The sequence below is a fragment of the Hypomesus nipponensis genome, chromosome 18 (assembly GCF_054491055.1).
Source record: "Hypomesus nipponensis isolate SF chromosome 18, ASM5449105v1, whole genome shotgun sequence".
NCBI classification, from domain to species: domain Eukaryota; kingdom Metazoa; phylum Chordata; class Actinopteri; order Osmeriformes; family Osmeridae; genus Hypomesus; species Hypomesus nipponensis.
The window spans coordinates 17,603,022-17,615,199 of NC_140378.1; the positions used below are offsets into that span (position 1 = coordinate 17,603,022).

A 12,178-nucleotide genomic window follows, 5' to 3' on the forward strand; every position below is an offset into this window, starting at 1 on the left:
CCACACAGGGAATCCACTGAGCAAACAAACATTTAATGGTGGTCCAGGAGCTTATCATCATGTAACCGTAAGGATGTGGTACTTCATTTAGTAATCAAACATCATCCTACACTGCCTGTTATTTCTTATGAGGACAGATCCTTTCCTTCTCTTCTATTCCCTCCATACCATTGTTAGCTATCTGTGCTGTACACATCCACTCTAACATGCATAAAGGTTCCTTTACAGCTGGGTTGGGCCCATTTCCACGACAGGCATGATGTTTGTGACACCACAACTCATTTATTTTTATATTTTTTTATATGTACTTGACTTAAAAGGCAAGTGTGCAATGAAAGTTTCAGTATGGCCTAAAATATTTATATATACTTCAGGGGTTAAGTTAGAAATTTGAGGTGGATGTTGACAGCGTTCACAAGTTAGCTGACTTCTTCTCCTTGTAGGTCGCCATCATTTTCTTGATCTCTGCAATAGCTTTTCCTGGGTTAAGTCCCTTTAAAAAGAATAAAACAGACGGCAGGTTAAATAATGATTGACAATGATGCAACCAGTGATACCTGACTATTATATTTTGTATTTACCCAGTTTGCAGGTTTAGAAATCACTCAAATGTTTACAGTGGCATGTCTGAGTGTGTGTGTGTCTGAGTGTCTGTGTCTGTGTGCGTGTGTGTGTGTGTGTACCTTAGGGCAGGTCTTAGTGCAGTTCATAATGGTGTGACAGCGGTATAGGGAGAAGGGGTCCTGCAGCTTGGACAGACGCTCCTCCGTGAACTCATCACGAGAGTCAATCATCCAACGATACGCCTGTTTAGGTACCAACAGATTAGGAAACTCCGGTTAAAAAAAAACCCTCATCATTATCACCACAGTCAAACAGTTTTCTATCAAACGTACGTTCATTTATTATATTGTCAACCATTTAAATAACCATAATAAAATAAATAACATTTATTAATAGGTTTCGAGAATGATTGTGAAGGTTAACGGACAAATACACACCTGCATGAGTACAGCAGGTCCCAGGTATTTGTCACCGTTCCACCAATAGCTAGGGCAGCTTGTGCTACAGCAGGCACATAGAATACATTCATACAGGCCGTCCTGTTTCATAGAGGATAGAAGAACAGACATGTAGAAATCCTTTTAGCTTTGTACCATATTGAGCCTTTCATCATGTGTGTTCCTGTTGTCAGACTGTTATATTCAAGGAACTGCTTGTTACAGGAACTATATTATGTGTAGTAATGCGGCACTATGTTTTATTATAGAGCCGCATATTGATACTGTTTACAGTGATGCTTGGAGTGATCCTGTCTATAAAGTATCAGTAAAGAGTTTGTGAATTATATTCTCCTGCATGGTTATTCATTTGTTAAGTGTAGAAACATAACACAGACATAAAGAAGAGGATTATTTAAACTAACCAGTTTTTGCCTGTCTTCTACTGTTTGGTGATACTGCTCCTTGCCCTCCTGTGATTCGTCCTTCTTCTTCAGGAAGGGCTCAATGGATTTGTATTGCGCATAGAAGTTACTCATGTCCTGAGGTAAATCACACACACAAACACACACATAAGGTCCATGAGGTATTCAGATATATTATATCATATGACTGATCATAACAGTAATCATTTTACATTTTGTTTCTTAATACATTAATAGAATATAATGATTTTCTTTATTTATCTAATATCCACATCGCCACTCACCGGCACCAGATCTTTGACGACATACATGTGTGGAAGGGGGTAGATTTTGGTTGCTTTGCTTGTGTTGGAGTCTATTTTGTTCAGGCAAGCCAGTGTGTTGCCTCCATTGATGTTCATGGCACATGAACCACAGATACCTAAACATAAAAAATGCAGCATTATTAAAACCGGTAATACCACCGTATAGCCAGATTAATTATAATATTTGTGTGCCACAATTGCTTCAAAAACATCACAGTAATATGTGACGTATTATTTGATGTGTTCAAAAATGATTAATCCTGAGGATATTACATCGGACTATCTCTCTGTATTAATACCTTCTCGGCAGGAACGCCGGAAAGTAAGGGTGGGGTCCATCTCATTCTTGATTTTAATGAGTGCATCCAGCACCATAGGTCCACAGCTACAGAGAGAAAACAACCAGAACTTAAACACTGGATTTGACTGACAGGAACTTCTGCAAACAGGCAACCTTTGACCTCATGGCTTTTTTTACCCCCTTCCCCTCTGTGGATATCACTCACTTGTTGAGGTCGATCTCATAGGTCTGCATGCGTGGCTTATCACCAGTTGTGTCAGGATCCCAGCGGTAGATCTGAAATTTCTTTATCCTGGGCTGAGGAGCAGGGGCAGCAGCTGTCTGGGCCCAGCGCACCATCTGGAAGAGACACGGAAATATGAATCAATGACCTCGGACAGGTATCAGAGTAAACCTACAGTGTATTGATTTTCTTTGTTTTTGGTTATTCTCAGAGTCAATCAGAAATGTAACTTTCTTTAATTGTTATTGAATGTCTTTTTTTCTGCTGTCTAGGTATATCTTCAATTACAAGGACTTGAAATTTTTGTATAATGTATTGCTCACAGCTGAACAACTACATATTAACAGTTTATTTATGTAATTTGTTGGCACTGAGGGTAGGGCTCCTCTTTAGTTTTGTAATCCTACGCCTGCACAAGTACAATTCTGCCTTTCATAACAAGGTTCAGTCGCCCTCTAGTTGTAAGTAGGTGATACTACCCTTCGAAATTACATCACAGCACAATTTCAAGTTACCTAACTAACATTGTAGACACATTATGTTATGACATTTTACTCTTCATCAAGTTAATTAATTTCAATTCAGTATTTATATTAGAGAACAGTTACATAGGCTACATTTTAATAAAAAGCAACTTGATATGTTGTACATTTCCAAAGTGCCGTTTAGTTGTGCAACATTCTGACAAAGGACAACTCAAATATGCTGTGTTGAGGTTTGAAGTCGAGGGGTTAGCATACCCGACTGTCTAAATATCCAGTCACATATGCCACACAATTTAGTTTTTTTAGTAATTTTAAGTTCATTGACTATACTAGGCTAGAAGCCAATATGATGTCACATAATGGAAACACAGACACGAATCAAGCAAGTGAACTATCGTATACAATTTTATAGTATTAATACTTTGAATTAATTCTCATTTACTTACCACCATTGCACCCGCGTTCTTAAACGCAACTGCTTTTCTTCCGACAGAGATGCTCACCACCGACATCTTTCTGATACCGTGTCAATATTTTACTGACTAAGACCGAGAAACTCAAGTCTCTTTACCTACCCGCCTGCTTGACGTTGATATTCTGACGTCGGTATCACGCTGCCTTCACCAAAAGGTTACCAAACCTATGGAGTACATAGAGGATATTATATAATGACCTCTTGTACAACGCCCATTGCTTTAAGGGCGTTCGGTTATTGTGTAGAAGATTTGACTTTGACTAAATTTGTAAAACCGATTTCAAATTACCAGACAGACAATAGGCCACTAATGACAACGTTGTCCGCACATTACCTGATGATAACCTAGATCTACATCCAATCCCAACAAATTCAGTTTAATCCTAGTTGACTATTTTGGTGATAATTATCTATATATGATATGGCCCTGTTCTTAAAGACACGTGGTACAGCAGACTAGAGACCAATTTACTGGGTGTTTTGCGTATATTGAGTAGCCAACACGGGTGCTCTAATTATGAGATGTGTAATGTGTTGTTAGGCTATTGTATAGACAAAGAAACTATTACAGTAAAAGTTTTTGGATTGTTTGGCATCGGGTTTTGAAGGGTATGCCAAGTGCTTGTCCTTGTTTTCAGTCATATGATGCAACTCATGTCGTTTACAGATTATTATACAGTGTAAATAGTTCTTACACTTTTTACAGAATTAGATTCAACAATAACTAACAATAAAAGCGTAGCCGCAGTGGCTTCGAAGAGTATGCCTACGTAAACCAATACATTACAGTTTAATTCCAAACCCCGCCCCACAATGTACTGCGCTTGCGTGGTGAGTAGCTCCTAACGCATGGCTGAATGTAGGTGTGTGTAGCTATAGTGTGCAGAAGGAGAAGAGCAATTTTCTAAGAAACTCTGAACCCTCCGACCACCGAAACAGCACGAGGGGCGAAAATACTCCATTGAGCAAGCATGTCGTGGCTCTTTGGCTGGGGAAAAGGATCCGGTACTCCCCCGGCGGACGACCAAACGACGTCCACCCCGGCCGAAGGGGGTTCGGGGGGTTCGGGAGGAGATAAGCCCAAGGACAAATGGAGTAACTTCGACCCAACTGGACTTGAACGAGCAGCAAAGGCAGCAAGAGAACTTGATAAATCACGTAGGTATCGTTTTGATAATGGTGTAATATGGAAATCGATCTGTAGGCCCATAATACTTAAAGTTGCCAGGATTTTTGCACGGCTTAGTTTAAGATCAGATGTTGCAACAGTTGCATATAATATGATCAGACATTGTATAAAAATGATATTTAGACTATTAATCACGCGCTTTGCAACAATGCATCCGTACCTTGTATACGGTTTAGTTTATTTCACACTATCCGTGTATACGTTGACAGTACAAAGACAGGTGTCATTTGCAACAGGCTCTTTTTGGGGGGCGTGTCGATAAAGAAGGGAACAAAGTGTCCCTGGTGGTAGTGAGAGCCGGCTGTAGTTCTGGTTCAGGGATCAGATCACAAGGCCTTGTGTGTTGAAATGGTCATGTGTGTCTCTGTTTGTGTTGCCTACACGGGGCAGTATATATTTAGCCAATGAACGTGTGTGGTGCTTGAATGGCACATACTGTCCTATATGTGTATGTGTACAGTATCATTACGTATAGGCCTACTGGCAAAGAACAAGGTTCAAAGCTCAACAACGTGAAATTATCCAATAGTGTTTCTGAAAGTAAAATACCCCATTGAGTGTGTATTCAGTTATGAATTATTGTGTATAGTGTGTTAATAATGTTATCAATTATTGGAAATATGTAGATAATATGAAGTTAAGTACGGTCTTAACTGTGTTTCTACCTCAACTCTGTAGGCCATGCAAAAGAAGCACTGGATCTTGCTCGTATGCAAGAGCAGTCTGTACAGTTGGAACATCAGAGTAGAGTGAAGGTTGGTGGGATTCTTCCAAACATGTTTAAATCCTATGAACAACACCTTTAAATTAGTGTTCACTTCAAGACTCTAGAGTTTTCAGTGCCCCTACTGATTCCGACCGGAAGGTTCCGTGTTAGAGTTGTCGGCTTTGGACTCAGAGATAATCAGAATTCTCTGTGAAAGTTCTACACATGACCCACAGCCTCTGCTCTCCCTTGTGTAGGAGTACGAGGCTGCCTTGGAGCAACTGAAGGGGGAGCAGATACGCCTGCAGGGAGAAGAGAGGCGGAAAACCCTCAATGAAGAGACGAAACAAAACCAAGCGGTATGGAAGTTCTTGTGTTAAGTATGACCATCAGGTATCCTCTCTCTTTGTCTTTCTCTCTCTCTCTCTCTCTCTCTGTATGTTTATGTAGACCAGTTATTGAAATGTTATTCATTGTGTTAAATGTCCTTCTGAAATGTGTCAAATGGTCTACTGTTACCTCTAGAGGGCACAATACCAAGACAAACTGGCCAGACAAAGATATGATGATCAACTCAGGCAACAGGTAAGCACTTTTCTCATTGTGGTGAAATCCCTTTACTAATCCGCTTCCTGACTAATTTAGAACTTTGACCCAATGACCTGCAATTGCATGCTGGTAGTGCTCTAGTCTGTCAATCCGTATTGGATGTGTAATAGCCTACTTTTATCTGCAGCAAATCCTCAATGAGGAGAACTTGCGCAAACAAGAGGAGTCTGTCATGAAGCAGGAGGCCATGAGGAAAGGTGAACAAAGATGCGCAATGCTATCAGTCATTTTTCCTCACAACGTTGTCATAGCTCCCATCCAGATGCTTTGTACTGTATGTACTGTGCTGATACTGCTGTCACCCTACACAAGTGGGTCCTCAGGGCACCCTGTCTTGCCTGTTTTAGATGTTTCTATGCTCCAACACATCTGATTCAAATGAATGTGTCCTTATCCAGCTCTGCAGAAGCTTGCTTATGACCATTCATTTGAATCAGGTGTGTTGGAGAAGGGAAAACCGCTCAAACAGGCAGGACAGGGGTGCCCTGAGGACCAGGGTTGGGAACCACTGCCGTACACATACCTATTCAGGAGTGCATGCTCACTTAATCTATTTTTTCCGACTAGCCACCATTGAGCATGAGATGGACCTGCGGCACAAGAACGAGATGCTCCGCGTGGAAGCAGAGGCCCAAGCTCGCGCCAAGGTCGAGCGAGAGAACGCAGACCTGATCAGAGAGCAGATCCGGCTGAAAGCAGCAGAACACAGACAGACGGTTCTGGAGTCTATAAAGTGAGCTTAATCATAAACAGGACCCTGGCCGTAAGATTCAGTCGTTAGCTGGGTATCACTAGAATCGTAAGGCTAATCTTTTGCTATTTCGTTGGTCATTTGGCAACTCATTTCTCACAGTCTGTTTGGGGCGAGTGCTCAATAATATAATCTTAGAATTCTTGGAGGAATGTGGAGATTAAAATGGAAGAACTGATTGTTGTTTGACAAACATCGGTCCATGCATTATGGGGTTTGACAAGATCTGAGACGGTTTTCATTTGCACTAGCCTCTTCTTGGTTGGTATTTAAATAAAGTTAGAAAACTAAGTGTCCTTGGTGGTGCTGGTGGCTGGCTGTAGTTCTACTGGTTCAGGCATCTGATCGCATGGCTGTCCTTGTTCATTTGAGATCATAATGGAAGCAGTGAGTGTGATAATTATGTTTTGTTCGTGGCAGGACTGCAGGAGCAGTGTTTGGGGAAGGATTCATGGCCTTCGTATCTGACTGGGACAAACTCACCGCCACGGTAATAAGTTAATCCCTGTCTGCTCACACCTCACCTTGAAACATTTATTGGGTCTCAAACGTGTCAATAAAGTTAAGACAATGACATGAATATTTTATTGTACATTTTACTTAATTCTAATTCCACTTAGTTACTGCTAGTTATGTACCCTTAGAAATAGTTAGTCCCTTATATTTATATTTAAGATTCCTATATTTTTTATGTATGCACCTTCCTACCAAAGCAAATTCCTTGTCTGTGCAAACTTTCATGGCGAATAAAACCCATTATGATTTGAAAAGGGAATATTATTTTCTCTATTTTTCCATCACCAAGTACTCACTCATCAAGTTATACACGTGTTTTCTGAATCTCTATGCAGGTGGCTGGCTTTACCCTGCTGGCAGTGGGCGTCTACTCTGCCAGGAACGCCACGGGAGTGGCTGGACGCTACATCGAGGCCCGTCTGGGAAAGCCCTCCCTCGTCAGAGAGACCTCCAGGATCACTGTTGGAGAGGCCATCAAGCACCCTATAAAGGTGAACTGTTTTACATTTTATTCATTTAATTGACGCTTTTATCCAAAGTAAAAAAAAAAACGAATGATTAATACTCAAATGCCTTTATGTTGTCCACTGGACAAAGATTAAAAACCAAACCTAACTTTTGACCTGTCCCACATCAGACGACAAAGCGTCTAAGGAGCAGACCCCAGGATGCCCTGGAGGGAGTGGTTCTCAGTGTGAGTACTGTTCCACATACAACCCATCTAAAAGCTGCAACGCAAAACAATAACATCTACTTAGAAACACTAGATCATAACATTTTTTAAATAACTGTTGAGAAATCCTTTTGCTGTTTTCATCCCCTCATCCATCATGTTTGAATGAAAACCTTTATTGCCCCAAGGGGAATTTGTTCTGCACCAAGAGCGTAAAAACAGATACATTCAACACTGCAGACAGGACAGTATAGTAGACATAACATAATTATTAACAAGCATAGCAAAACAATGCAAAAATAAAATAATACAACATACTAAATCTCTTCTTGTCTGCTGTGTTCTGCTTGTCCCTTGCGTAGCCTTCTCTGGAGGAGCGCGTAAGAGACATTGCCATCGCCACTCGTAACACCAGGCAGAACAAGGGCCTCTACAGGAACATCCTGATGTACGGACCACCTGGGACAGGCAAGACACTCTTTGCCAAGGTATACCAAGCCATTCTCAGTAACACGAAGGAGAACATAGTTCACGACCTACAGTAGAATTGGCCATTAAAGTAGAGTTGGAATGACAGTTATGGAAGATGATGAGGGCAGTTGATACATTTGCTGTATCGTTATCATCTGGAGAAGTACTCTTTTCAAAAGGAAGACATTGTGCTGTTCTGTTACTTCCTGACTCGACGATCTGTCACCCTACAGAAACTGGCTCTCCATTCTGGGATGGACTACGCCATCATGACAGGAGGAGACGTAGCTCCCATGGGCCGTGATGGGGTGACGGCCATGCACAAGGTCTTTGACTGGGCTGGAACAAGCAGGCGCGGGTAAGGATCCCTCTTCTTTAATCAGCACTGCCCTTTGTTGCAGGGTTCATCGGTTAAGGTTTAAGGAGTCAGGTGGCTGAGCGGTTAGGGAATCGGGGTAGTAATTAGAAGGTTGCCGGTTCAATTCCCGACCGTGAAAAATTATGTTGTGTCCTTGGGCATGGCACTTAACCCTACTTGTCTTGGGGGAATGTCCCTGTACTTACTGTAAGTCGCTCTGGCTAAGAGCATCTGCTAAATGACTAAATGTAAATTTAAGAGACAGATGATAAATCTTAGATTTTGGTGTCATCTGGGGCTACCTGCTAAGATAGAGGTGAATACAAATGTTTTAAAGTAGATAACTGGGATGACTCCCATCTTTCAGCAGGATAACATGTGCCTCATTATTAGACTTTGTTCTGGAATGTCTCGTAGCAACTGCTATGATGTTACCAACAAATAACTCTTTTTCTCCTTCATCATCTTGATCATTGTAGCGTCCTGCTGTTCGTAGATGAAGCCGATGCATTCCTGCGTAAACGATCCACTGTGAGTTCAACAACAGTTGGCAGTTTGTGTTTACAGCTAACAGTTAGCTAATTTGCTCATACATTATTTATTTGCTGTTTTATATTTCTGCTGCTTTAGGCTCAGCCTCCATTGCAGGCTATATCATTATAATTGTGTTTTTTTTGGGGGGGGGGTTCCAGGAGAAAATCAGCGAGGACCTCAGAGCTACCTTGAACGCATTCCTTTACCGCACCGGAGAACAGAGTAACAAGTTAGTAACAGCCCTCGTCTCTGTATTATTCAATATGCGCCGTCAAGCGTGAAAAGGTCATCGCTTTGACTGAGAAGGTCATTGACTGCCTTTTAAATAATCCTATTTTACCTCTCCAGGTTCATGCTGGTGTTGGCGAGTAACCAGCCGGAGCAGTTTGACTGGGCAATAAACGACCGTATTGATGAGATTGTAAACTTCGCCCTCCCTGGACTGGAGGAGAGGGAAAGACTGGTCCGTCTGTACTTTGACAGATTTGTACTGGGGCCAGCCACTGTAGGCAGACAGTGAGTATACTCCTGTGTTCTGAGCTCTGGAGTTCCTCTTTGTGCTTCCCTCTTTTTGCGTGATTGTTAGGAGCCAAAATCTGAATTCCACAGAGGCTACTTTGATAATACAAGCTCCATTAATGTGACTTGTTCAAAGTTGTGACTTGAAAGTCAAGAAATATCCCTGTTATAAAAGTGTTAAGGGAGACTTGTCAACAGGGGGTTGCAGTAAACAAACAGGGTGTGGATTGTTTTTGAACGCCAGTCTGATGCAGAGCTTGCTGTGTTTGATCTGCTCTGCAGGAGGTTGAAGTTGGCCCAGTTTGATTACGGACAGAAGTGTTCTGACATTGCAGCGCGTGCAGTGGGCATGTCTGGACGTGAGATTTCCAAGCTGGGCGTGGCCTGGCAGGTAAGCTTCCAAGCAACCTATGACTTTCTTTTTTTTTTTTTTTACCTTTGACCCTTAATAAAACACGTTCTGAAAGAAAATCTGTGTATTAAAAAATAATCAAAATACCACAAGGTAACTTCTCTTCCATCTTCTCCGTAAGGCTGCTGCATACTCTTCAGAAGACGGCATCTTGACCGAAGCCATGATTGATTCTAGAGTCGAAGATGCTATCAAGCAGCACGCACAGAAAATGGACTGGCTGCATATGGAAGGCGGTGGCGAAAGTAGCAAAACCGGCATCGTGATCCCCAAGGGAGAGGGCGCCATTGGCTTCACAACGGTTGTAGAAGCCGCTCCGCTGGCCCAAGCAGCCGTCCCATTGGCCCAGGCTTCAGCCCCGCTCATTCAGGAAGTGCTCCCAGTCGTGGAGGCGATGATCTCCAGCGCCCAGGCAGCAGCGGCTGCTGAGCCGGCACATGAGGTCCAGGCAGGAGCCATCATTGAAGAGGCAGCCGCCCTGGTTAGAGACGCTGCTGCCCCTGCTGTGGCCGAGGCCGCGGCTCAGGCTGAGGTGGTCGAGACCGTCGTCAAGACCGTCAAGATGGTGCCAGAGGAGCCTGCGGCTGCATCTGCTGCCCAGGAGGCCGTGGTGCCTGAAGTGAAGCTGGTGGAGGTGGATGTGACGGCGGAGGTCAGGGAGGCTGAAACGCTGGTAGATGTGGCCCCCGTCATCAAAGTTGAGCCAACTGTCACTCCAGCTGCCCAGGAGATGGAGGCCACAGCAGTAACCAAGGAGGCTGAAGCCGTTGTCGCTGAGGCTGAGCCAATAGCAGCTGAGGTTGCAAAAGAGGCTGAGCCAATAGCAGCTGAGGTTGCAAGGGAGGCTGAGCCAATAGCAGCTGAGGTTGTAAAAGAGGCTGAGCCAGTAGCAGCTGAGGTTGCAAAGGAGGCTGAGCCTATATCAGCTGAGGTTGCAAAGGAAGCAGAGCCAATAGCAGCTGAGGTTGTAAAAGAGGCTGAGCCAATAGCAGCTGAGGTTGCAAAGGAGGCTGAGCCAATAGCAGCTGAGGTTGCAAAGGAGGCTGAGCCTATAGCAGCTGAGGTTGCAAAGGAGGCTGAGCCAATAGCAGCTGAGGTTGCAAAGGAGGCTGAGCCTATAGCAGCTGAGGTTGCAAAGGAGGCTGAGCCAATAGCAGCTGAGGTTGCAAAGGAGGCTGAGCCTATAGCAGCTGAGGTTGCAAAGGAGGCTGAGCCTATAGCAGCTGAGGTTGTAAAAGAGGCTGAGCCAATAGCAGCTGAGGTTGTAAAGGAGGCTGAGCCAATAGTAGCTGAGGTCGTAAAAGAGGCTGAGCCAATAGCAGCTGAGGTTGTAAAGGAGGCTGAGCCAATAGCAGCTGAGGCTGCAAAGGAGGCTGAGCCAATAGCAGCTGAGGTTGTAAAGGAGGCTGAGCCAATAGCAGCCGAGGTTGCAAAGGAGGCTGAGCCGATAGCTGCTGAGGTTGTAAAGGAGGCTGAGCCAATAGCACCTGAGGTCGCAAAGGAGGCTGAGCCAATAGCCGCTGAGGTTGTAAAGGAGGCTGAGCCAATAGCAGCTGAGGTTGCAAAGGAGGGTGAGCCAATAACATCTGAGGTTGTAAAGGAGGCTGAGCCAATAGCATCTGAGGTTGTAAAAGAGGCTGAGCCAATAGCAGCTGAGGTTGCAAAGGAGGCTGAGCCAATAACAGCTGAGGTTGTAAAAGAAGCCCCTGTTGCTAAAGAGTCAGAAGCCCCTGTAACCCCGGAGACAGACGCCACAGCAGCCCCCGTAACCCCGGAGACAGAGGCCGCAGCAGCCCCCGTAACCCCGGAGACAGAGGCCACTGCTTCTAAGGTTGACACAGAAACTGTCGTTGCCAAGGACTCTGAGGCTACTGAAACTACAGCCACCAAGGACTCTGTTGCCACAGCAACTCCTGTCTCTCAGGAGGCAGACAGCAGCAAAGCTGACAAATCTGCTGCTAAAGATGAGGGTGACCCAGACAAACCAAAAGATCCCCCGAAGAAATGGTTTAAATGGTGAAACCGATGAAGCTATGGGTCAGTGAGAAAGAAAATGAATTAAGAATCAAGAAGATGTACTGTATTGATGGATTGTCTGTCATTGTGATTAAAGGGCTTTTGATGTTGGTATCAGCTTGTGCCTTATTGCACTTGTATTGAAGTTGGGCAACAACAAAAAAAATGCTAATGGTTTGGAGGCCTCAAGGAAAGGAGGAGAGATTGAC

General features: G+C 43.8%; 2 protein-coding genes across 4 annotated transcripts; one reads left to right on the forward strand and one right to left on the reverse strand.

Moving 5' to 3' along the window:
- Positions 1 to 17: 17 nt before the first annotated feature.
- On the reverse strand, positions 18 to 3,908 carry LOC146252510 (succinate dehydrogenase [ubiquinone] iron-sulfur subunit, mitochondrial). 3 transcript variants are annotated; one of them, XM_084679900.1, is made up of 9 exons: positions 3,550 to 3,908; positions 3,316 to 3,380; positions 2,238 to 2,371; positions 2,031 to 2,116; positions 1,711 to 1,847; positions 1,427 to 1,543; positions 1,002 to 1,103; positions 684 to 806; positions 18 to 493 (listed from the first exon to the last, which is right to left on the reverse strand). In XM_084679900.1, exons 3-9 carry the CDS (start codon positions 2,369 to 2,371, stop codon positions 413 to 415), a joined length of 780 nt encoding a protein of 259 aa, XP_084536026.1. In that variant the 5' UTR covers positions 3,316 to 3,380; positions 3,550 to 3,908; the 3' UTR covers positions 18 to 412. The 3 variants fall into 3 exon arrangements, with proteins under 3 accessions (XP_084536026.1, XP_084536025.1, XP_084536024.1); XM_084679899.1 differs by having other exon boundaries at positions 3,316 to 3,908; XM_084679898.1 differs by lacking the exon at positions 3,550 to 3,908 and having other exon boundaries at positions 3,187 to 3,320.
- A 141-nt stretch (positions 3,909 to 4,049) lies between these two features.
- Positions 4,050 to 12,083, forward strand: LOC146252511 (uncharacterized). Its single transcript, XM_084679897.1, has 16 exons — positions 4,050 to 4,373; positions 5,083 to 5,159; positions 5,368 to 5,469; positions 5,636 to 5,695; positions 5,847 to 5,916; positions 6,287 to 6,452; positions 6,891 to 6,960; positions 7,322 to 7,477; positions 7,624 to 7,680; positions 8,022 to 8,147; positions 8,364 to 8,488; positions 8,968 to 9,019; positions 9,181 to 9,251; positions 9,371 to 9,538; positions 9,824 to 9,932; positions 10,075 to 12,083. The coding sequence occupies exons 1-16, from the start codon at positions 4,187 to 4,189 to the stop codon at positions 11,971 to 11,973; spliced, it is 3,495 nt and encodes a 1,164-aa protein (XP_084536023.1). The 5' UTR covers positions 4,050 to 4,186; the 3' UTR covers positions 11,974 to 12,083.
- The last annotated feature ends 95 nt before the right edge of the window (positions 12,084 to 12,178 follow it).